Raw genomic sequence first — 25,899 nt, forward strand, 5'->3', positions numbered from 1 at the left:
TACCTATCTTCTTGCAATGTATGGAAATTTGGAAGAGCATTGAAGGATCGACAATTAGAGATAGGCTGGTAAGAAGGAACTTGAGTGAGACAGAATAACACAGCCTGCAGTCTTTGCTGTTAATCCTCACTTGCTTGTCATTCTATAATTCTTTAAGCATTTTCTATTTTATAACTGTAGGTTAATTAGGGTCACTGGAATGAGTAGAAGTTTTTTTCCTGTGTTCTCCTCATCTCTTCCTCTCTATTTTACCCATGGAATATTTGCATCTGATTTAAAATGTGATTTGTCGGCATCTTCTTGCCATAAATAACGCCCTTGATGTCTGTTCTTAGCATTTACAATACATTCATGTCAATCAGAACAGTAATATTGATACAGGATACATCTATGGAAAACACTAGCAGTTTAGACAAAGAAGGGGATGTTGTCCCAGTTTCCCTTCTTCACAACTGAATCCTGATGGGAGATCTGGCATTCCTCAACATCATGAAATCCAAAGCTTTGTTTGTTAAGTTGCACTTACGGAGTGGAACGTGAAGCTTGGAGGCCATATAACAAAAATAATCTCTAGTGCTACACCTTTATATGGGACAGAAGTTAACACAGATGCCTTCGGTAAAAGATGACTTTCTTGATGTATGCAGCTCACCCCATGTGGTTGTCAAGCTTACAGATCGTGTCTTAGCAGCTTGGGTCTCTAGGTCTCCATCTGCTTTTTACTTTAGTTAAAAAAAAAAAAAAGCAAACATAATCCTGGGCACAGCAGCACAGCACCTTTGAAACAAATCCTGCAGTAGCTTCTGCTGCTATGCAAAGTGAGAAAGAGGGCTTGGAGAGGGTTTTAGCCTAGAATGAGCTCTTGGGTCTGTAACTGTTAGTCCAAATTGCTGCTCGTGTAGATTCCTTGCAAGAAACTGCATTTTGGAGTGCTGATCAGCATAAGCAGAAAGAGGGATCACCTGACTGGCATCTTAGCAGCACCTTTTATCAGATGAGGTTAACTTTTATGTTCCTGTTCTGTGATTATTTCTACTAAGAGTGGATGAAGTGAATAGCAAAGTGTGTATTTGTGTGGAGGAGACCACTACTGGAATTTGCAAAGATCATGGACACAATCCTGTCATCATTGCTGCTACTAAAAAAAGGCTAATAAATGTTATTTGCTGCACTAGCATTCATATCTTGCCTCTGAAGGGCCTATGTTTTTAAGCAGTTTAGGAAAGAAATAAAGGACATGAATTAAAAATTACACCTTTCGATAAGAAAGCAAAGTGGTTTTGACCTCCTCAGAAGAAAGCTTTTATTGATCCTTATACCTTAGAATTCTGCATTTCAAATTGCAAAATTCTTATGAAAAAAAGAAGAGACATTGACAAAGTGACTCAAGAAAATAAGTCATAGCTTATTGTAATTATAAATGAGGGCAAGTTGTTGGTGATGTCTCTTTATAAAAGACATTTGTTCCAGCTGACTTCCACCTCAAGATCAGCGATGAGGGATGCTCTACATGCTTCCAGATACTGAAAGCCTCAAGAGAGCAGTAGCTATAAACAGCAGTGTTTTGAGGACAGTGTTTTTTCAGTGGCAAGATTGTTTATTGAAAGTGTCATGGATAGTTCTGTCCTTTAGAAAGAAAAAGGCTAGCAATGAAGTCCAGTTTTTTGAGACGAGATAAAGTTGTATGTCTGATTTGTAAGTACCTCTATAAACCACCAAAAAGTGCTGGATAGTATGAAAGAAAAGACCTAAGATTCTTCTTTCTTTGACATCACAGTTGGTATTCCCTACTTAACGTTCCTCTGATAAAATCTGAGAGCTATGTGTAGCATTAACCTGACCAATATCATATTAATTCTAACCCTTTCTCCTCCCCTCCCTTTTTCCTCTCTCCCTCTTCAAGACGGATCTAGAGAAATTTTTTATGAAGGATTTATGTCTCTGCCTCAGTTAGGGAGAAACAGAACATTCTGTGCTCAAGCACATCGAGAGGAAATTGCAAGTGGCAGTTGCTCCTGTGTTAGCCGTGTAGTCTCGGCACAGGGCACAAGCGTAGCAGTGGTATATGCAGAGGAAGTGGAAGCTCCAAGCAGAATTGTTGATCCATGATGCTTCCTGTGGAATACAGAGAGAGAGAATGCAGCTGAAAGAATTCAAATTACTCTTCTGCTTAAAAATATTTTTCTGAAGAATTTGGGCTTTATGGGAGTGCCCAAGACCACTCCTTGCTACTAAATGTCATGAAAAACTCTTGTAATAAGCCTTGAAGTTTTCCATTGCAAAAAATATTTAATTTCTCCAAAAATCTGAAAATCTATGCTGGAGGTACGAAGAATAGGCAATTCAGGAGACTTAGGCAGGCACTTAAGTGAATTCTTCATATCACTGAGGGGCACTGACTCATTCTGCTTGATACCCCTTTTGCAGCTGTGGTCCAAAGGAGTCATATTAAGGGAAAAAAAGATCATTTCACAGCTGAGTAGCTGAAGTCCTGAAGCATAAGTTGTGATTGTAAGCGTTACATTAACATAGAACTGCGCATTTAAAACTGAACTCTCTCTATCCCCAAATACAGCAAATTTAAATAGTTTCAGTAGACTAAAACTTTTTTTTTAATTAATGTATATGTATATATGTTGCTTAAATGTAGATAATATATTTTTACTGATTATTTTAAGTACGCTAGGCTGGCAGGACAGATCCTATACATATATACACTATCCTTTATATATATGTATAAAAAAAGGGATGTTTCTCTCCAAAAGTCTCATTTAGGCAAAAATGTCGGATTTACTAGATTACACAGATCCTGAAGTATCGTTCATATATTCCTTTAAGACTTAATGCTCATCAGAATTAAAAAAAAAAAAAATTAGGAATTAAAAAAAAAATGAAGGTCAGAATGAAAGCTATTATTAAGCCATTATCTGAATCTGTTATGTATTCGCATTTATCTACTATATACAGTTCTGATTGTTCCATCTCACAGAGATAATAACAGAACTATCTAGGTGACAGGAAGGGTGACGATGAAGGTAGGAGATAAAAAATTGCATTGGTAGGAGGAGAGGCATAGTCTAAGATTTTTTTTGACAGGGAGATGGCTGTTATATGAGTGATATGAAGCCAATAAATAGAGAATGGTAATTCACAGTTTTTCAAAAACAAGAAATGGAGAACATGCAATAGAATTGTCAGGTTTCAGACTTAAGAGAAAAGAAAGGAGATTGTTTTGCACACGAACATAATCGTGAAACTAACTGGCATAGGTTAATGAGAAAGCCAAAAGTATAAATAGAAAGAAGTAAATGAATTCACAGTGGATGGGATAGGTTCATCCATTTTTTTTATATATGGGATAAATCTTTCATCCACTTTTAGAGTGGTTATTTTGGGCTAAATAGACCTTTTGCCTTGCTCCAGTATCGCTGTTCTTATGTAAGGCAATGCAGCAAATTTACAGTTAGTGAGTGTAAGGAAAGATGTGTATTAATTGCCAGTGCTGGCTAAAGATTTTTTTGTTAATAATAACGTTCTACTGGTAAAAGCATAAAATGGACCCAGTTTACCGATACAGATGGGTTTAGGCCACTGTGTCTTTCCACAATAAAAATGAGGCATGGCCTACTCTGCAAGTTTCTATAGTTTTAATCTGTAGTTTAATCTGTAGTTTCTGTAGTTTAAAGATATGATCATATTTGATTTATGACCAGTGTAGTAGTGCCAATAAATTTTCTAGTTTAGATGCAGTTATACTTGTAAAGACAAATACACTATCTTCTACGTTTATACTGTGCCTGGTTAGAATAACCCAGTTGCGTTAAAAAAACCTAGGATGTACGTTACAAGTAAAAAGTCCTCTTTTCTCTGTAGCTTTCTTTAGGGCCTTGGCAAAACAGATCATACTGTTGAAGTACTTAGCTGTGAAAATGCACCTACACAGTAGTTTCCGTTATTATAAAGTGGGATTTTTTTAAAACACTGTCTCTTAATGATATTATAATACAGAAAACATGACACAAATCTGATTCAGGCTTGGACTAAATACAGTAAACACGCTGAAAGAACCTTAAAAATGTTGTAGTGTGAATTTTATGAATGTAGGTTTATACTGATACTATTGCATTAAAATAAAAAACATTTTGTTGTATAAACTAGGTTAGTATAGTTGCTTCACCAAACTTTCTAGTGTGAGGAAGATTTCAGGTGAAAGTCCTGTTACAGAAATCTAGTGAAGCCACAAAAGCACCCTTGTTTCTCTATATGTAGATGTGTCCATTCCCACCTGTCTGTTGCATTCAAGCACTCTTTGTCTGTCCTATGTAGAATGAGAAAATTCATATAATTTATTTTCACGTCGTTGAGATCTTTAGGAATCCTTCACAAAACAATTGAGTATGACTTGATGTGCCTTATGAAAATTAAAAAACTTTGGGAACCAGGGCTGATTATAGTTTGCATATAAAAATGGGGAGATAAAATCTGGTCTGAGGTTGCTGATAGTCATATAGAGATGATTGTGGTTTGTAACATGGACCAATGCATTTTTTCATCAGAGTGTAACTCCTCTCGCCTGTCTGTAGGTTAAAGATAGGTCATTGGGTCTGGTTTGCTGCTGAACTTCTTCAAATGAGTATTCCCTTCTCGTTGCTACTTTTCTTTTGTTTAGAAATCATAGCACAGAAGCATTACTTTCTTGCCATGATCTCATTTCCAGTGATCCAGATGAGAAGACAAATTTCACAATTAATAACAGTGAGGGATCTGATTGCCTTGGCCCTGAGTGGTCCTTCTTTTGTGCTACCGTTACTTACCTGTGATTTCTATCATAGATCTACAGTCTCTATGATTATTCGCACTGAAGTCTCTTTTCTATGTTTGACAACGTTAAGTATCATTTAAGTGTGTTTATTTTAAGGCTTCTACACAAGAGCTGTGAAAAAGGGCCTCAATCTAAATAAGAATCAGGGCCTGTATTTTTGCCTTTTTTTTTTTTTATTTTATTGATGTTTATATGATGTAAATGTAAAGGAATGGTGCATAAATCTAGTTAAGTGTAGTTTAATATCTGCTGTGTTTTTTTAAAAGATTCGTGCATCTATTTGGCTGGTCTCCAAGGATAGATCCAGAGTTAGGCTATCAAACAAATGGATTTTTGTGCATTTCTGTGTAGTTAAATCTAGTTTGGATGTAGTTGAAACTTCAAAATGCTGAAGTACAGCAGAAAAATTAATTATGCTAACCTTGTATGTATGTACCTTCCACTGTGCAATCTTTAATTGCTTCAAGATAAGCTCAGGAAAGCTTGTTTCAACATTTTTCTGTTATGCATTCAGTTTAGAAGAAATTCTCAACGGTGTCAGTGTTTTATATGTGAACTTTACAGGCATTTCAGTATAGATTTTCTTGGTATATCTTGATCTTGCAGTTGCTTAAGTAAGACTAAGGTTGCGCTAGCTTCTGTAAGTTAGTTTTTATAAATGATTATTTCTTCTACCTCCCATTTGCAGAGGATATCTGTATTGCGACTCATTGTGCATGATTAGATGCCCCCTTATCTAAGATGTCTGCAGTAGGAAGAACTTAGCTGTTTAAAATTCTTCAGCATTTTTGTTTTCTCTGTGAGATCCCTACGATTCTTGGTGATGCTTCACATGCGCCCTTAAAGATCATAATTACTGTCAATAGAAGAAACAACTTGGGCACGTGTTCCTGTACTAACCTGTTGTGAAAGCAGTGCTGTGGCACAGGGAATGCTGATGTACAAGCACAGATGGCATGTGGCTATGGCAGAAAAAATGTGCATGTACCACATTTACTCTAATTGTATCAGGACGTGATTGCAGAATTACAATTTTTGTTTGTTCTGTGACTGAGACCACAAACAGGGATATATTCCTCTTCAAAGGATTCTTACTGTCAGAGCATGCTATTTGTGGTCCATTGACACGGTTTGCAGAAATTCAGTTTTAATGTATATTAATATGTTAAGAGGATTTTGACAGTTCAGTTTTAAATAAGGTAAATAGACATGATGCGGCTATCTGGAGAGGGCACGTTCCCATGAAACAGATACGAGATTTAGGCTTCCAACCTACGTTTCCGAAGAATTCCATGGATTTCATTTTGTGGAATGAAAGAAATCTGAAGAGGTTTACAATAAGAAATTTATTTACTTTTTAAAATATTATGCATAATTCTGTTTTTCCTTGGTGTTTTTTTGTTGTTGCCAACTTTTGATAGTGGTATTTTAAGGCTTAGTACTCTTATAGCTGTTGGAAATATATATTTGCTCTAATCAAGATGGTGTTCCAGGAATGTTCTAGTTTGAATCATACCCTTTTTTTTTTTTTCTTCCATTTGTAATTTATTCTAGGTATTTATGTAAACTGTCAGACCAGGAGTTGCGACAGAGTGCAGCCCGGAACATGGCGGATTTAATGTGGAGCACAGTTAAAGAACCATTGGATACAGCCTTGTGTTTTGATAAAGAAAGTCTTGATCTTGCGTTTAAATACTTCATGTCTCCAACTCTAACAATGAGATTGGCTGGGCTGAGTCAAATAACAGTAAGAACTTTTTAAAAATATAAATAATATTTAGAAAAAATGTTTCTTTTTGTGTTTTATGAGTTACGGACTTGTTTGGGGGGCTTTTTTAATGCGTGAAAACAGCAGAATCCTCTTATATCTTAGGAAATTATAGTCTTGATTGTGAATATAGGGTTCCCTGAGAGAGAAGTCCAAGTGATGGCTATGTTCTGCAACATATGAAACTATAACACATTCCCTGAACAATTTACCATGCTAAACAAAACTGTCTTATAACCATGTTTTGTGACAGCTATGTTGAAATTAAGTCCCTTGACATGGCTATATTTGTTGTTTACAAAGGCGTTCAATCTGTTTCCATTTTTAGCTTTACAGTGTCTTGACTCTACTGTAATTAGCTGCTTCTTTGTATTGTACATACCTCTTTTTCCTGTTTGTTTAGTATAGTCTGTTTCTCAAGACAGAGCATTTCTGCATTAATTAGCAGAAGACTGCATTGAAGAGGTAAATATATGTAGCATCAAATAGAAATAGATTAAAATCAAAAAAACCCACCCTTCTCTTTCCCATGGAAATGCTCCACATTGCACCAGTCAAGATATGTTGTGCATCCTTTGTTTGCCATTGCTTCTTACGTATGTATTATAGCCAGAGAGAGGCAGTTGTACAGAAGGTCAAAAGTGAACATTTTTTATTAATCTGAGCCTTTTCAGTTTTGTGTTTCTTCTGACACTCCTATATTTAAGAATTATAGCTCATATTGTCATGTTTGCCTTAATGCACAACATGGTGAACAGGAACAAACTATACTAGAATGAATAAACATGTTCTCTGTAAGTTTTGTAGTGTTTTCTGAACACATTTGGCCTTCTCTTACATAGTGTCGCTCAGTGACTCTCTTCATCACTGACTGTCAGTAAATACAAGACAAGTTTACTTAAATTTGATTTTGCTTCTATATTTATATATAGAAGTACTTACAATTGTTTTAATAAATGGCAACTTAAAGTAACATGTAAGTATTTCCAGTCAGATTATTGGTGGTTTTTAACCAAAGTAAATATTTAATTTACCTAGATATGTGACCTACTAAGTTTAAAAAAAAAAAAAAAAAAAAAGAGTCTGTGAGCTACATCCACTCAGTATTAATCAAATGCTGTTCTAAGAGAAACTGCATTTATTGGACTTGAATGCATTGTCCATTCAGTTTTGTATTTGTATGAATGAAAACATAATGCAGTTCATCCAGTGGAGGTGCTAAAGCAAGATGGAGAGAAAGTTAACTTTTGGAAGAAATAATGACAGCATGTATTCATTACTGTAAATATAATTTATATACATAAGTAATTTATATGACTTTACTTAAATGCTACATCTACTCAGTGCCTGAATTCTAATCTTCTGTCATAATTAGTTAGCGTAAAGTGAATGTTCAGGGTTCTTTTTGTGTAATAAGAAAACTTCAGAGAGTTGATAAAGTCTTAGGTGAAAATATAGCATGTATTTTTGTTTTGATTTTTCATCACCATGTGCTTTATTATTTATACAGTTACAGATACGATATCTGGCAGATACATTTTAAAATAAAGCCATTAACTGGGCATAAAAGTAATTTCCTTTTTGTTTTTTACTCTGCACAGTTTTGGAAAATGTCATTTTCAGTATTATTTATTTTCAAGTAAATTTCCAGTGTTTGCATAGTTCCAATTACATTAGATTTTTATTCCTGTAAGTACTTTCCTTTGGTTTTGTACAGTTGTCCTTCTTCAACTACTAATGTATGTCTTTTTGTGTATCCTTACCAAAAGAAAGTCTGAAAATAAGAATGCATCAGTGTGTTTATTTTTCAGGCATGTAGTTCATTTAACGGAGTGTGAAATTGTGTAATTTTAAGTAGTTATAACATGTTTTAACCTATTATGATTGATAAATATGACTGTAAAAGTGAGATTTTTAATAACAGACATGTATTTTTAGTCTAAAGCAAATAGGTTTTAGCTTGTAAAAAAAAAGGGAATATTGTTTATAAGTTACTGAGTCTCTTTTAATATGAATAGTCTCTAAAACTGCTCTGGAACTCTGAGAATTCATTCTTCTTTCTCATTCAAATCATAGGCAATTTTCTTTTTTGTTCTCTTTTTAAAGATCTTATGAAGATTTTTGGAAGAAGCATATTTTCATTTTCCTTGTTTGACTTTTGAGTTTATTTAGTTTTGTATGCCTTCCCTGGAACAATTTTAATTGCCAGGTCTGAGCAACTGTGAGTGTGAAATCCAAACCAAAATTTACAGAAATTTTGACTGCCTCCTTACTGAAGTTTTCTGTCCTCTTTGCAAACAAAGATGTAATGTAGTTCAGCTTCGTTAGTTAGTATTTTCACACAACTTTCTCTATTACTGATGCACTTTCATGACTACTTTTTTGAAGTTTCTTTTTTCTATTCGTGTCTTTAATGGCTAGAATTTGTCAAAGTAATTTCATTGAAATGTTCTTCCCACCAACACAATTTCAGCTTCCTGTTTTGTATTCAGACTTTAGAACTATGATACCTACAACTGCAAAATGTTTTCCTTTCCTGGACTTTCATGTGCCAGAAGTTGAGCATATTTAGCCTTGAAGCAATTCTTCATTTCATTTTGCAAATAGATGTGAAGATTCAAAGAAAACTTCTAGCAAAATTACATGCAAAATATTTTAGAGTGTGGACTTTTCTATATATACTTTATTTCAAAGAAAAGTTTCTTCTGAAAATTCATATGGAAAGTTGACTCAGATGCAGATTCTAATTTCAACTCACAAGATCCAAGACTAAAATAGATTTGGTCAAATAATTTCTATGGCTTGCCTGATTGTTCCCTTTGCAAGATAAATGTACTTTTGCTCTCATCATGGAGACAGAAATCTTTGACCAAAAATATCAGTGGATCTAAACAGATGAATGTCTTCTAACATGGAGGTGTTGATTTGTTTCTGCCAAGAGGTTTTTTTTTTTTTTTCCCCTGTCTAACAGCTAACGTGACCAGTCCTAAAATTAAACCTTTCAAGTTTCATGGAACCTCTTGAGATTCACAGAATACATGCTGTATGGCATACAGGGATTCTATTTGCTTACCACCAAATACAGACTTGCCTCCCTTGAAGAGTAGCATATACATAATGTGTCATATCATCTGACTATAAAGTTCTTATTTACAAAACAAGGTTGAAGACAGACACATGAAAGTTAATTTTAGCAAAGTGGTTGAATATGATGTTGGAAATAGCTACAGAAAAGAACAGCAAAGTATAAACCAGGATATACCTGAAGCTTTATTTTTGTTGTTACGTTGTTTCTGTTTGATTTCATCTCCCAGTCATCTGTTGAGGTGGTTCAGCACCAAAATACCCTCTTCTCTCTCTACTATTCCCTCACAAACAGCACACTCTGTTTTCCTGTCCTTCCAGTTACAGATGGACTTAAGTATTTGAAAGTGAATGCTCATAACTAATATGGCCATCCTTCCTTTTTCAATTTTTTCAACCCCTTTTTATTTGGTTCTGTGCATTAGTGCAAATGCAAATGCAACATTGTTAGGTTTTTCCTGAACAAATTCAATGCAAAACTTGAACAGTGCATATTTTTTATTCTTGCATTGGTTTCCTGTGTAGAAAGTTTAGTTACCTTTGATGCCTGAGTCTTGAGACAAGACTAGCGAGGGAGATGCCTTTTTGGTCTCAGCTTTCTTTGCTGAAGACTTTATACCTCTGTTGTACTTCATAACTTACACATTTGTGTTACATTAATTGAGCGTCTGGGCACAGGCCTCTTTAGTTTCTTCCAATGTTTCATATATGGTAAAAAATTGGAAGAGTATTTTATTCCCTCTGGCATTTCATGGTAACGAAACGTGAAGTGAGAAAGATGTTAGGGGGTGAGTGAGAATAAGGTGGTGGCAACACTATCCCATGCCTACTTTGTATTGCGCTGTTGTGTCAAAATTCTAAGACTTTAGTGGAAATTATTGGAATTTTCAAACAATTTTTACAATATGAAAAAGAACACCTTTTGTCCGAATTCCTTTGGATAAGGATTTTATATGGGAAATTTGGATCAACATGTGACCGTGGATTTAAAATTGGTAATAGTAACAGTTCAAGACTCTCTCACTCATTGATCCCTTTCAAAACGTTTTTGGTTGGGGGGTAAGTCTTCAGAAAAGCCAGTGAAATTTCACTTCTTTATTTGACCCAATTCTAATTGGTCATAACAATATCTTCATGAAGTTCTGTTCACATGTTTTTCCACTCCTAAACATGTTTCATTTGAAAGTATCTATTAATAACTAATCTATTATTAATTGTGTAATCAGGCTCTCATGTCTCACTAATTCTAATATTTTCATATTTTGAATTTTGTTTCTTCAAAAACATTTTTTCCCATGAAAACTTTTGAGATTAGACACGAATAAATCTTTGTGTAAAGGCTGCAGGAGATTAGCTGTCACTTGAATTATAGAGTGCATGTACCAGGCTTGTTTCAAGAAAGAAAAAAGTAAATATTTTGATGAAATTAGGCAACAAGTTTAATTTGAATTTCAAAAATCCACATTACTGTTGGCTTAAATTTTTTGAAAACAAGATGACAAATAAGTTTTACTATGTGTAATGTAAAGAATTGAATGTAAAGAATTGAATGTAAAGAATGTACATGTAAAGAATTGAATACAGAGCCATCTCTATATCTGGAAGTTTGATGCTGACAGGGTGGAAAAGAGATGTAGACGTGTAACGGGCTTTTTTTTTCTCTGGGATGTCTTGAACTTATCAATTCAGATACCTTTGAAAGCTTCATTTCATATGAAAATCTGTAATTTTCAGTCTCCGATTTTGTAGACTTTCAACACTGATAACGTGACAAAAGAAATCTTTGTTGTTGTAGTAAGCGTTACAACAATGGGGAAACTCATCCTAAAACATCAATTTCCGGAGTATGTGTTTCATTTCTCATGAAAACCTATGTGCAAAGTGACTGCTACACACCTTGTTTTGATTTCTGGAGTGGGTGGAGTTTTGTAACCTCTTAACATCATTTAATTGCTTTAATGAAAGAAAGGTTGATTAAAAAAGAAAATTGATGCCTCTTCCCTACTGGAATGCCTGTTCAAATTTTTGTCAAAGTGATTTATTTAAAAACATTGAAAGTACTAGAAAAATTTGTTTACTGTCACTAATACTATTTTTAAATACTACCTCACAAAATATTTGGATAAAATTTTAATTTTTTTCTTCCTTTTTCTAACTATAGAACCAACTTCATACCTTCAATGATGTGTGTAATAATGAGTCGTTAGTTTCAGACACAGAAACGTAAGTAGGAACGTTACTATGAATACTTTAAGTGCACTATATGATTGCAGTTCTTCTGTATCGTTGTTATGGATTATACACAGTGGGGAGTAGTGATAATCCGAGGTGTTTATTAGAAATATTCTAATCAGGGGTTTAGTAAATGGTTTTAAATGGTAACTTTAAAAATATTTCTAAATGTTTCTGGATTTTTTACTGTCTTAAAAGATAGAGTCAAGGTAACCTTTTGAAAAATGTAGATACTGAAATAATAAATACCTATGACGGGCCATTATCTCCGTTGTGATGTATAAATAAGAACCAGTTAATTCATATCCAAGTAGTATTTTTGCTTCTCATTTCTCCTGATTATTTAGTTAACTAAGACTCGTCTTGCCATCACTGGCTCCCAGCCTTGTTATTAGTTTTCCACTGAGTCTGTGAGCCTATGCTTTTAGAACTATTTGTTGTTTTTCTTCAGAGTCCTTATTTGGTAATTCAGGTGTGTTTACCAATTCTAAAGGGGACTCCCATAAATCTTTGAGAAGATTCCTGCATGGGATGAATGATTTTTGTAGTAACTCTAAACTTAATGTTAGAACTGTCTAGAATTTAGACAAAAGTGTGTCTTTAGGTAGTTGAAATAACTCTTCTTTTGAAATAATAGGCTAAGTATGTAAAATCTAGGATTTTACTTGTGATACACTCTTTATGTTTATCTTGGGGTGTGATACACTCTTTACATTTATCTTGGGGGTTGTATCCATGTGCGTATCTGTCTCACTACAGACACCCACTCTTCACTATCTTTTGCTCATTAATGAGAAGTCTGTAATAGCAGTTGGCTTGCTTTTTTGTCTGGGTAGTTTTATTATAGATGGTTTTATTTTAACACCTGCTTATTGAAATCTGGCAGCAGTCAAGACCACAATACTGTAGATTTCATGTAAATAACAACTTGAATATTTGAAGTGAAATTTATGGTAATAGGTTGATATTTTAAAAATAAAGAATCAGAATCTAGGACAGTTTTGCTTCCATAAAGATGTGAAAATACCTTGAGAATAGAAAACAAATAACCACTTGTGATCAACTTTTTCTTGTCCTTTGTCACTAAATCAATAGGTGAACATGAATCCATGCTATCCATTTATTTCAAAGTAAATTTTGATACATAGTGTCAGAAAAAAATTAAAGAATTCTCGTCAAGTGTGACACATGTCTTGCTATGATCTGATGAAACCTGAATGTAATGTCATTAAGCTCATGTACATTTAAAAAAATTTGCACAATTTCAATAAATGTAATCACACATTTATTACTGTAATATAATATTAATATAATATATACTTATATATAATTATTATTTATATGTTTTGTGCCCTGGGAGAGGTGTTGATTTTTTTCCAAAGCCTGTAGTTCTGTAGCAGTAGAAGTAAATACTACAGGAGCATAACACGTTGAGTATGTGAGGCGGCTTGCTTGGCTGGGGTATTTTCAATATCGTACTGCCAGTTTATGGTGTATTGTTACACTGGAACTGCCAAACCTCAATTTTATCTGTTTCTTCGCCTCCTTCCTTCATGTTGAAAATCTGAAACTGAGGTGTTTCTTGGTTAGTTTATCTTCTGAAACACATTATGAATGAAATAGTTTTTAACTAGCAGTAACTAATTAAGGAACGTTACCAAAAAGTTATTCTGCCAGTTAAACCTAATAAAAAGCTGTTTGATTTTCTGTGTCAAATGTAAAAAAAGGAAAGTTATCGACAAGGGAAAAAGAGAAGGGTGCTTAAATTTCCCTGCAGAAGAGCAGATGTACTATGCAAGAACATCAGAGTTATTTTAAAGCTGAAGGAAATTGTCAAATTCTCATTTGGGATATTACTTTCTTGGCAAGGGCATCTGTAAACAGCCTGTCATTTGAAAGGAATGCAGCATGAAAGAAGACCTTCTTTTCTGGTGTTTTACCTGAAAAGTTAGGTACAAATCAGTATCAAGTATTGCTGCTCATCTTCAGATATCTTTTGAAATCACTGATTTCTTCCAGCCAAATAATCACAAAAGGCTGGTGCAGAAGGATGGGGAAAATGTCTCACTTATACAGTTTGTTCAGTACAAAGCTTCCCTCTCATTAGAGACTCTGTTCATGAGAAATTTTTGGATGAGAAGGCACTTACGGAGTTGGCAGTGATTGAATGAGCAGCAAAAGGAAAGCTTTTCATTCCTATTTTCTTTCCTTAGTGGAGAAAGGAAGTCTAAGATTTATTTTGTACCTTTGTAGCCTCTGTAGGTTTAACAAAGGAAGATGTTTTGCATTATGTCTGGTCATCCCCATTATGTGTTTTGACTTTTCCAGATGCGTTTGGAACTGTCAACCTTTGGGATTTCTCCTTCTGTATCTTGATAAGGTGGGTTTGCGGGAGGTATCTTTTTTATAAAAAGAGCTATCAGTTAGTTCTAGCTCTTCCCTTTTGTTTGGAAGCATCATTAGGAAGCATTATCAAGTATTTTGCAACAAGTAGCTTCCCACCTTTATCTGCATGGTTGCAAATTTTTCCATGGTAGGACAAGCTAAAGCATCTTCTGTCTATGAAAACATTGGATTTCACAATTTGCACTTGAAAGCAGCAGAAAGCTAAGACAGAGGAATCTGTTTTCTAGCTGTAGGTATTTGTATGTCTTTTTAGACTTAGTTTACTTGACTGTCTTCTCTAGGGTTGAGGGTTTGTGGTGACTGATTATGCGTATTGTCTAGATATGTCCAATGTCTCAGTGACTCAACTTCATAATATCCCTCAGAGATATATTTTTAATTTAGCTATTCCTGGCTCTTAAGATAGAATCAAATTCTTTGCAGTCTAAGGTACTGAACAGTATGAAATCTATTGAAGCTAAAAATAATGAGACTGAACAGAAGAGTCTTTAAGTCTTTGGATAGTGATTCCTAAAACTATTTTGCTGATGTCGGTTAGTGAAAAATGATCATGCCTTTCAGGAAGGGAAAGATTTTTTTTGTGCTATTTGGACCACAAGAGGAAAAAGTGGTGGTTTTTCCTTAATGAGGACAGTGTCAGCTTGTGGAAATAATATGTGTAAAGAGATATTTTGTTTTGCTCTTCACTTGGCAGGCAGCCAAGAATTTGAGTTTCAGGATTCAGGTTGATGCTGAGTCGACCTCCTGCCTCATTTAAAAACTTGATTACCCTCACTTAAAAAGCTTCCTACAGAGTAATTTCAGGTGTCCAAAATTCCTTTCACCTGTGAACAGAAAGATCTGGACTATTTCTTCTCCTTTCTTTTCCCTCTCTTTCCTCATTTATTGAGATATTAAACTGCAAGTTTTCTATTGCTTTTTCCCTTCACCACTGTTCTCTTAGCTCATGTTAACTCTTGCTTTCTCAATTTTTGTCTAAGCTCACCAACTGAATTTATGGCAGCATCATTTAAATGCCTCTTTCCCTCTCTCTATTCCACATTCCAGGGATCTTTTCAGATTTTCTCTGAAAAAAAAAGTAATAAAGTTTTTCACCAGCTCACTAATGTTTCCTCTTAGTGGCATACACCTTTCTAGTGGCATACACAGTAGTTTAATAAATATTCAAGATTATGTCAGAGTGGTGGTTTTGGAGCGTCAAATAAGAAAATGTGTGCTCGTAAACAAAAACATGTGCTTGAATGTGTGTTGGGAAGGTGCCTGCTATATCCTCTTTGCATTTCTGATCCTAAATAGTTGAGATCAGTGTTTCCCATCCGTTGTTATGTTGTAGATGCTATTTCAGTGATTTTGTTAAGAAATGTTAATCTTCATCCTTTGCAAGCTGCTCGTTATATTTCTACATTTTTTCTTTTAAGGTTTTACATTATATTTTTCAGTGATGTTGCTGACTTGCTGTTGTATTTCATGCAGTACTGAGCTGGTGTGTTTTTGTAGCTGCGTGGTGAATTGTGTTGGGAATTGACTGGTTGGATAAATACGGTTTTCTTTGGGGGGTTTATTTTACTGTGGGATTTGTTCCTGGATCTGGGTCATCATGTGGCTACCAAGTATTGCATCACAGCCTTAGATTAAAATGTTTCTAGGACTTTAACCCAGTCCTCTTAAAGAAAGGCATTCTTTGACCTACCAGGACAATGCATAAACTGGTATAGTGCTGTGTTTTGGATTTAGTATGAGAATAACCTTGATAACACACTGATGTTTTAGTTGTTGCTAAGTGGTGTTTACAGCATTCAAGGACTTTTCACCTTCCCGTGCTCTGCCGGGTGCACAAGACGCTGGGAGGGAGCATGTCCAGGACAGCTGACCCAAACTGGTCAAAGGGGTATTCCATACCCTATGACGTCATGCTTACAATATAAACTGGGGGGAGTTGGCCAGGGAGGCAGCGATTGCTGGTCGGGGACTGGCTGGGCATCAGGCAGTGGGTGGTGAGCAGTTGCATTGTGCATCACTTGTTTTGTATATTTTTTTATCATTATTATTATTATTTTCTCTTCCTTTGCTGTGCTATTTAACTGTTTTTATCTCAACTCAGGAGTGTCACTTTTTTTCCCCATGCTCTCCCCCATCCCACCTGCGGGGGGGGAGAGTGAGCGAGCAGCTGTGTTGTACTTAGTTGCCAACTGGGGTTAAACTACGACATTTATTTACAATAATGAACAAAATTCAAGCTCTAGTACTCACCTTTCATAAGTACAGTTCTCAAACATCAGGTTATATCAGAAACTGCATAGCTTCCACTCTTCCCCGCAGTCTCATGGAATGCCTGGGGAAACTAGTGTCAAAAGTGCTTGAATTTAATTTCTTGGAAGTAAAACAGTTATTTTTTGACAGACATGAATTGTCAGTGAATTTAAATTAAAAGTCCGGGGAGAAATTCATTAAGTCTAGAGATCAGGTAGCCCAATATGTTGTGTAGATTTCCAGTGTGAGAAAGATTTAGAGACAATTAAACCAGAGTAGCTGCTACCTTTACTTTTTCATTCTCTTCTCCCCCTCCCTCACCCAGAATACTCATAGAGAGTATCAAGTTCTTTAAATTATTTTTCCTCTTGCTATCCCAATTACTAAATCCGTGAAAGGTGAATGTTCTTACTACTAAGGTCTGTATGACTTGGATAATTTGTAAAACCATTCTTTGTACTGCTACTTTCATGTTAGAGGGAAAAGCATATCTACTTTGATCGTAATGCATGTTTTTCACTCTCACTGTTTCCTTCAGTATGAAAGAGGAAAATTTTTCTGTAACCTTTTGAAGAACTTCTTTTGAAAGAAAATTTGAGCATATTTGTATTGAAAATTGAGTTCTTGCTAAGTTGCTTGAATTGTAGTGATATTGTATAGTAGTAGTCATATAATAATTTGCAAATTGCTCTATGAAAAAATACTTTTGAATTATGAAAAATACAGACTATAGGAAAGGAATTTTAACATAGCTAGAAATCGAAATGAAACCGCATTGAAAAATATTTAAAATTATACTTCAAATCTTTTAATAAAAAGTTATTCTAGGTTGCCCTGCTTATTTGGGGCAACTCAGAACTCAGTGAATTTTTATGAACTTGAGAGTGTTTGAAATTTCTCAAGGCTATAGGGCTCTTACGATTATTAAAGTAAAAATGGGTTAAGTGACAATATACAATCTTAAATTGTAGGTTAATTTATCCATAGGCTGGCAGATTATTTTTATTTATATGAAGTTCTGGAATTGCTTGTGAGTTAAGATGTTCACTCTGAAAGTGAGGAAATTCATAAAGGAGCTGGAAAACCGCCAGACAAAAAAAATCTTTCCTGAAATGTTAGTGTCAGGAAATAAAGTCATACTTCATTTACACCGAAATTAGCTTTCTTTGGTGAATCCTTGAATCGGCTATCATAAATATATTTCTTAGTATACCAGAGAACAAAATCATAGAATAGTTTGGGTTGGAAGGGACCTTTAAAGGTCATCTAGTCCAACCCCCCTGCCGTGGGCAGGGACATCTTCAACTCGATCCCGTTGCTCAGAGCCCCGTCCAGCCTGACCTTGAATGTTTCCAGGGATGGGGCATCTACCACCTCTCTGGGCAACCTGTGCCAGTGTTTCACCACCTCATTGTAAAAAAATTTCTTCCTTATAGCTAGTCTAAATCTACCCTCTTTTAGTTTAAAACCATTCCCCCTTGTCCTGCACGAGGACATCCCCCCCCTCGCAACAGGCCCTGCTAAAAAGGTTGTCCTCATCTTTCTTATAAGCCCCCTTTATGTACTGAAAGGCCACAATAAGGTCTCACTGGAGCCTTCTCTTCTCCAGGCTGAACAACCCCAACTCTCTCAGCCTTTCTTCATAGCAGAGGCGTTCCACCCCCGTGATCATTTTCATGACCCTCCTCTGGACCCGCTCCAACAGGTCCACGTCTGTCTTGCGCTGAGGGCCCCAGAGCTGGACGCAGCACTGCAGGTGGGGTCTCACCAGAGCAGAGCAGAGGGGCAGAATCACCTCCCTCAGCCTGCTGGCCACGCTTCTTTTGATGCAGCCCAGGATACAGTTGGCCTTCTGGGCTGCGAGCGCACATTGTCGGGTCATGTCCAGCTTTTTGGCCACCAGTACCCCCAAGTCCTTCTCCGCAGGGCTGCTTTCAATCCCTCCATCCCTCAGCCTGTATTGTTACCAGGGGGGTTGCCCCGACCCAGGTGCAGGACCTTGCACTTAGTGCTGGTAATAGCTTCATCATTTAAAAAGGCAGTGTATTTAGTGATTGGTGTGCCCTCAGCAAAACTTTCTGGGACGAACAATTCTCTCTGGGAAACACAAAGGCTGCATTCTGCCTTTCACAAGGATCCTCTTGTTTTTGGTCATCCTCAACAAATCCATATCAAATGAATGTTTACCTTCAGAAATCTGAGATGTCATTTTATCACAGTTGAGCTCACCAGTAGGATAAAGAGTTTATTACCGCTGAGAATACATCTATTAAAAAAGGCATTCCTTCAAAAGAATAATCCATTATTTCTCAGAAAAAAGATGTTGCAGACTAGAGAAAGAAAACTGCCATACTCATTTAATAAAAGGTGAAGGAACTCACTCTATAAGAGAGTTTCTATTCTTTGGAGTAGCTAAAATGCAACATATGACTGGATACAATGGCTAATGGACATTGTGCCATTAGCAGAAGTATTCGGTTTGAAGAGACACACTGAGCAGTCCTTTCATATTAACATCGCCTAGTGAATCTCGCAGTGTTTATCTGGGATTCATTCTGTAAGCTACAGGTTTAAAAATTCAAATCCAAGAAGAAATTAAGTGGTCCTGGAACAAAATTACCTCCATTGACTTATGACTCAGGTGTTAAGGCTTCTGCCTCTTACAGAGGACCATATGCAATGATTTTTTTCACATTTCATAACTAGAAGGGCATTCATTCAGGTCTCCTGCATCTAGTGGGTGTATGTTCACTCATGTGACCAGATCTGTCTACCTTTGATATGTGCAAAACACAAACTATGAGGCTTTTTGCTTGTATTTTGGTCATGTAGCAGGAGCACTTCTGCCCACAGCAAGGTGAAGCAATGTGACGCAATAAGAAGGAGCTGGGGGCAAATAGGCCATAAGTTCAAGGAACTTTATTGCAGGCTGCATTCAGTTTTCAGAGTGTGGGTTGGGCACTTGTGATTTAAGGTGAATCTGTAATATCAAGTCTACTAGCTGTCTGACAAAATGAAAAGTAACAGAGCTATAGTCTCTTGAGCTATATGGGCAATGCCACTGTGGTCACTTGTGCTTGTCAGCATGGAGGCAGGTGGATAAGAGCATTTTTTAGAGCGGTGTTTGTTGTTAAAGGAGACTGATATCATATATTCAAATGAATACTAAGTTCCTTTAGCTGTAAAATCAGCAAAATCACAGCTCACATGTGAAAAGGTCTTACTTGAGATTTTGTTAGACAAAAATCCAAGGCCTGAAAGAGTCTGTAATGTGCATGCTCCAAAGTTTGGTTTGGGGTAGGCATCTTTGGGTTTTTGGGTGTTGGTTTTGTTTTGAAATGAGGCTGTAGGAAGTGAAGTACATCTTGATTTCATGGAACAGATCTGGCTTACAGTTTTTATCCCTCTTTGAGCAGATACCCTGTCAAACCGACTTTACAGTATGAGAACTAATTTATTAATAAGCCATAAATTATACTGTTGGTAAATTGTTGTACCTTGCAAGCCAATTATTACTTAAATGTGCGGGAACACTATCTTTTTTGAAGAATATAAGAATATTTGATTCCCCATGTCCTGGAATTAGAATAGAAGAGGACAGTATAGGAGAGTTGTGTGTTGAGTTATAGGAACTATGCTGAGTTCATCCATAGGAATCAGGGAATTCAAAAGAATTCAAGACCTGGCAACACGCCCTGGAAAAGTGAATCCTGTTTGGAAAACCTGCAAAGGCAATCTCTTTTTACCTAAAGAATCTTGTTTTCTTATTGTGGATGATAAAGATTGGCAATCCTGGAATTTTAATAATGACCGTAAATGTGACACAGATAGCAGTGGTAAAAATAATTCTTCCTGTAGTCCTCTAAGACATCCCCTCCTTCCCATCCTCTCCTTCTTATGAAACAGAGTGCTTTTATTCCAGGGCCATTTAAACTACTACAGGCTGTGCTTTAAATACTGTGATATCCTCTAATTGCTTCTGGTGCCAAAATCTGGGTAAACAAACGTTTGCTTGAAAGGAAGGAATAAAAAGGAGCTTATGCACTAGTTTCCAGACAGGGCAGTCCTTTCTGGAAGTTCAACTTTTGTTTTAGAAAATTCAGTTTCCTTGTCCTTGAATGCTTGCTTATGTATTGGCAGTGGGTAAAGTTCCCTGTTGTTATGGGTGAAACAAAATGAGAATTTTGATGTACCTGTATGCTACGTGTAAGTATGACCATGTAAAACATAGGTTTTTAAAGCTATATGAGTTGCTATTTATGCAAGAGAATCTAAAAATATTTAAGTGATTTTCTTTAAAAAATAATTTCTATCACTCCCACCTTTAGCTACATTTGTGAACTCAATAGTTCTGGAATTTTATGATAAACTTGGGTTAAATAGCAGTGTTTATCAAAATCTTACCTGTGAGGTCTTTGAAAGTGGTCTGCAGGTGGTCTGTTGAGCTCTATTAACTAATAAAATTGGTAGAGTTGTTGGTTACATGTTTGCTAATGATCCAGAGGGGTGCGTGGGAAATGTTGATATCTGGCATTAGTCTTCCAGCTAAAGAAAAAAATACGGAAATCATTTGCTTCCTACCTGGATGGATGAATGTTGAGCATGCTTTGTGTTCAAAATTTTTTCATACACTTACTACAATTACAGATATTAATTTGAAAGACATGCTGTGCTAGGGAAGAGGACTGTGTATTTATAGGCAGATTAATTTTACATATATTTCCACTCCTTTTTCATCTCTAGGTCAATTGCAAAAGAGCTTGCAGACTGGCTTATCAGCAACAATGTGGTTGAGCACATTTTTGGACCAAATTTACATATTGAGGTTTGTATAAAACTTACTATTATTTTTAGTATAAACATGGAGGAGTAATTTTTTGTTCTAGTAAATCTTTCCTCAATATGTTCTCACTTTGCAGATCATCAAACAGTGCCAAGTGATTCTGAATTTTCTTGCAGCTGAAGGGAGACTTAGTACTCAACATATAGACTGTATTTGGGCTGCAGCACAGGTATATATATAATTTTTATAATTGCAGGACTGATAAAAAAACAAAACAGAAAATGGCAAATTGATTTTGTTTTATATTCGTAAAGCTGAGTTTCTTACTTTTTCTTGTCTGTCTGAGTGTTTTGCTGACCAATATTTTAAGTTAGGTAAATGCCACAATTACTGTTATTTCATTAAATGCAAGTATTCACCTACGCTACTTTTATACAAGAAAAAAATGAAGTTGTATAGCAAAGACATAGTGTTCTCACAAAGATTGGGGATGAGGACTGTAGGGTAGATGTAGTATTTTCACTGTTGTGCTAAATTGCCTTGCTCCTATGTGTTGTAGCTTCCATTTCTGTTACTCCTGGTAGGAACAATCAGGTGAAAATTGTGGCAGTGAAGTTTACAGCTGTGCTACGGTGCTGGTGTTAAATTCTATAGAAGGCACTGAGGTTTTATTTTTTGCTTGGTAAACCTGGAAACTTCGATAGGCTTTTTTCCTTCAGAAAGATATATTTGTTTGCTACTTTTAATGGATTGCTATGCTTTTTATTTTAGGTTGTGAAATTTTTATTTAGGGGATTTGAATACAGTAGACATTTTGGTTTCCTCTTGTAGAAACTGTTTTTCCATGGTTTCATTCTGCCTTTATTATTAAAAAAAACAAAAAACCAAACCAAACCAAACAAAAAAAACAAGCAAAAAAACCCCTCAAACACCAAACAGAAAAAACCCTCAAGGTTTCAGGGTCAATTTTTCAAAAAAAAAACACTCAAAATGAAGGTCAGAGAAATAAAATTGATCTTTTTGAACAGGTATAGGGAACATGCTTTTGTACAAGTTAGAATTTTATGGTTTTTTTTTAATGTGTTCAATACTTCTCTCTAATTTGTTTCAATCAAATACTACTGTATACATATTCTGAAACCTATGTAGTCCATTGTCATTATAACATGCAGCTGGTGTGTTACTAAATGCTCATTATAACAGCATTCACTCTAATAGGCTCCAACAATTTTCTGTACCAGAACAATTAATAATCACTTATTTCACTTACATTTTTAAAGCAATATTTTACCTTCCTTGATGTTTTCACGCATGCAGTAATTCACACTAGTGTTAGACCTCTGGATTTTTTGTACTTTTGTACTATTTTAAGAACTTTATATAATCACCCAAATGTGATAATTCTTTTACCATTCACGTATTCATTTTGACCTACTGATATTTTCAAAATTTATATGTTTGATATCAGAATTAAGTATGTCCTGATTACTTCCTGTAAAAGGTTTAAACCTCTAATGTTTTTAAAAGGCTGACACCTTTAGACTAAAAGAATAGAAGGCCTTAAAGAATATATTTTCCACTTTTTAAACTAACTTTTTGATGAAAAATTATCATCTTTGAGTTGAAGCAGATATTTCAAGATGTTAAATGCATCCTGTATAGAACCCACATAATTTCATTCCAGTTTGAATCCTGTGAAAGATGGCCTGTACTCCATAAACTGCTGGCACAGATATTTTATATGCCAGGAAGGCAAAATAAAATAAATTAAGAATGAAAAAAAAACCCTTTTGAGATGCATATGTGGTAACCAACATTAAGAATGTTTTTTCTAGAAGCTTCCTGTAACCATTATTTTATTTTTTGAATATCAACATCCTTACAAACATAATGAAACCCTTTGAGTGACTATGAAAAGCAGCATTTAACCTAAGAGGAAACATCTAGGAGCACTGTCACTTTAATGTGTAAATAGAGTAGTTAGCTAAACACGTTGTCATATTTTTTGACATCCACTATTGGAAAGACAAAAGAATTATAAATAATCCTCACACAGTTCACACAGTCTGTTCTCTCAGTCTCATATTAGCCTCTAATGTCTTTATCTGTATTTACCACAGCTAATAAAGTAATCATTGCAAATATTATTTCCCTCAGGTTTTAGCATATACACTAATATTTTGGAAGTTACATTTAAGTTAAAATGCAAAATAAACTTCCAGTTCTTCTTTTCACCAGATCTCCTAGAACTAAAACTAAGGAAGATACTGCTACATTTGATTTCACTAAGCTTTATATGCTTTACAATATAAAGATTAAGTTTAGTCAAAATTGCAAGTCTGATGTAGTTTGGAATTATTGGACAAGTGCTTCCCGGGAATTTGCGCAAAGATGTTGTTTAATTGCTGCAATTTTATCAATCTTTGAATTTTTTTTTAAAGTTTATTTTGCTGTTCCTCTTATCTTCTCTGTTTGTACTTTGTAGCTAAAGCATTGCAGTCGTTACATACATGATTTGTTTCCTTCTTTGATCAAAAACTTGGACCCTGTCCCACTTAGACATCTTCTTAACCTAGTCTCAACTCTTCATCCAAGTGCTCACACTGAACAGGTAAAGACAAGGTGAACAAAATCACTGTAATGAGAAAAGAAATTATGTTAGTATATTGAACAAGCATTATGGATTTGTCTTTGTCTTTTTAAAGGAATGCATGTAAAAGTAATACTCATTAATGCATAAGAGAGGAAACTATATGAGTAAAGTTGTCATATTTCTTCATGTAGGCCTCTTCTGGCTTTTGAATTATAATCTTTTTCAGAGATTTTTAAAGACTGCATAACCACTGATAGAAGATTTTAACTTCACGTCTGAAGTTAAAAAGTGTTTCACACAACATTATTTTGTGCATTCATTTATTTTGATGAGTTTATTTTGGTGAACTGTAATATTGGCATATAGAAAGATTAATAGTGGATCTTTGCATACAAAACCTACTAGTTCTTAATGGCACTGTTATCTCGTTTTGTTTATAGACCTTGTATTTGGCATCAATGCTTATAAAAGCACTGTGGAATAATGCACTAGCAGCTAAGGCTCAGCTGTCAAAACAAAGCTCTTTTGCATCTTTACTGAGTACCAATCTGCCCATGGGAAACAAAAAAGGTACGTGGTTTTCCAGTAGATCTGGTAGTTAAATTTTTAATTTTCATAGTCTCCTTGTTGACTTTGGACAAAAAGGATGTATAGAAGTTTTTACTTGAAGTATGTTTAAAAAGTGTCATGCTGGCATATTTTTCAAGCAGAAGTTGAGGATAAAAACGAAAGCATTAAAACTTGGTGAGCGTGTTTGGAAAGCTTTCTATTTCAGATCAATTCTGTTTGTATATCTAAAATAGTATGTATTTTTGGTGTTTTTTTGGTTTTTGGTTTTTGGTTTTTTTAATTCAGAGGATGGTCCATAACTCATCTGTTAACTCTTCTTGTTCAGCTGAACATCTGTAACTTACATAGCTATATAAAATCTTACAAAAGCTTATCTAATTTTTATCTAGTTTTTGATATTACATGCTATTTCTGGGTTTTTTTCAACTTGACTGTGTATTTTCCCACAGTCATTACTAAAGGTGCTGCCAAGCCATTTTACTGTAGTTTCCCTTTCTTTTCTTACTGCTGATTTTTATGAATCATGGACAACTATATGCTGACAAAAAGATTTTTAGTCACTTATTTTTCCATCCTGCTTTTTTCCTTCAGAAGAAGAGGAGCTCAGAAGAGCAGCCCCTTCACCTTGTAAGTATAGTTTTAGAAGTACACCACAATCTGATATGTTTGATACTACAGTGTTTTTCTACAGCTATCGAATTTGAATAGAGGAAAAAGTAGTAAAAGTTTGAAATTCTGTTTTTATGAGAAGTCAAATGAAAATTATATTTCATGTAGAATCTAGGAAATTCATATAGCTGTGCTATATACTGGCAAGAAGAGATATCAGAATACAAATTTTGTAGTAAAATGCTCAGTGTTCTAAAAAGAATTTTTAGTGTTTAGTACACAGGTTGTTTGAGTTATGTCCCTTGTTCAACTGTTCGCAGGAAGAATGCTGTTGAGTTCAACATTTGAGGCAGTTTTTTGTAATGCTGTTACATTCCAATTAATATATATCACAAAGTAACTGGGAAATGTGGTTTTGAACTAGGGTCACCAGCAGCAAGCCCTCAAAGTAGTGACAACAGTGACACCCATCAGAGTGGAGGCAGTGATATTGAAATGGAGGAACAACTTATTAACAGAACAAAACATGTACAGCAGCGACTTTCAGATACAGAGGTAAGAGTGTAAATCTTAGTCTGTGAATTTTGTTGCTGAGTTGCCTATTATTAGCTACGGAAATAATTTTTTTCTGTAATCGTTTCAAAACCTGAACAGGTACATAGCCTGTATGCTTACCTGCAGCAGGATAGTGGATAGCGAAAATCTTTACTTATATTCTGTAAAGTTTACACAGAATATATTGTACCTTGCCTATGAACAAGTGCACTACAAAGAAAACACCT

The 25,899-nt window shown here is 35.2% G+C and overlaps 1 protein-coding gene across 1 annotated transcript in view; it reads left to right on the forward strand.

Moving 5' to 3' along the window:
• Positions 1-25,899, forward strand: part of USP34 (ubiquitin specific peptidase 34) — a 141,648-nt gene that overhangs the window by 35,042 nt on the left and 80,707 nt on the right. The window contains exons 7-14 of the mRNA XM_075147751.1: positions 6,377-6,569; positions 11,836-11,897; positions 21,306-21,387; positions 21,482-21,574; positions 23,831-23,956; positions 24,379-24,508; positions 25,100-25,135; positions 25,542-25,672. Coding sequence (XP_075003852.1) covers positions 6,377-6,569; positions 11,836-11,897; positions 21,306-21,387; positions 21,482-21,574; positions 23,831-23,956; positions 24,379-24,508; positions 25,100-25,135; positions 25,542-25,672 — 853 coding nt within the window. The remainder of the gene's footprint in view (positions 1-6,376; positions 6,570-11,835; positions 11,898-21,305; positions 21,388-21,481; positions 21,575-23,830; positions 23,957-24,378; positions 24,509-25,099; positions 25,136-25,541; positions 25,673-25,899) is intronic.

The sequence above is a fragment of the Calonectris borealis genome, chromosome 3 (assembly GCF_964195595.1).
Source record: "Calonectris borealis chromosome 3, bCalBor7.hap1.2, whole genome shotgun sequence".
Lineage (NCBI taxonomy): Eukaryota > Metazoa > Chordata > Aves > Procellariiformes > Procellariidae > Calonectris > Calonectris borealis.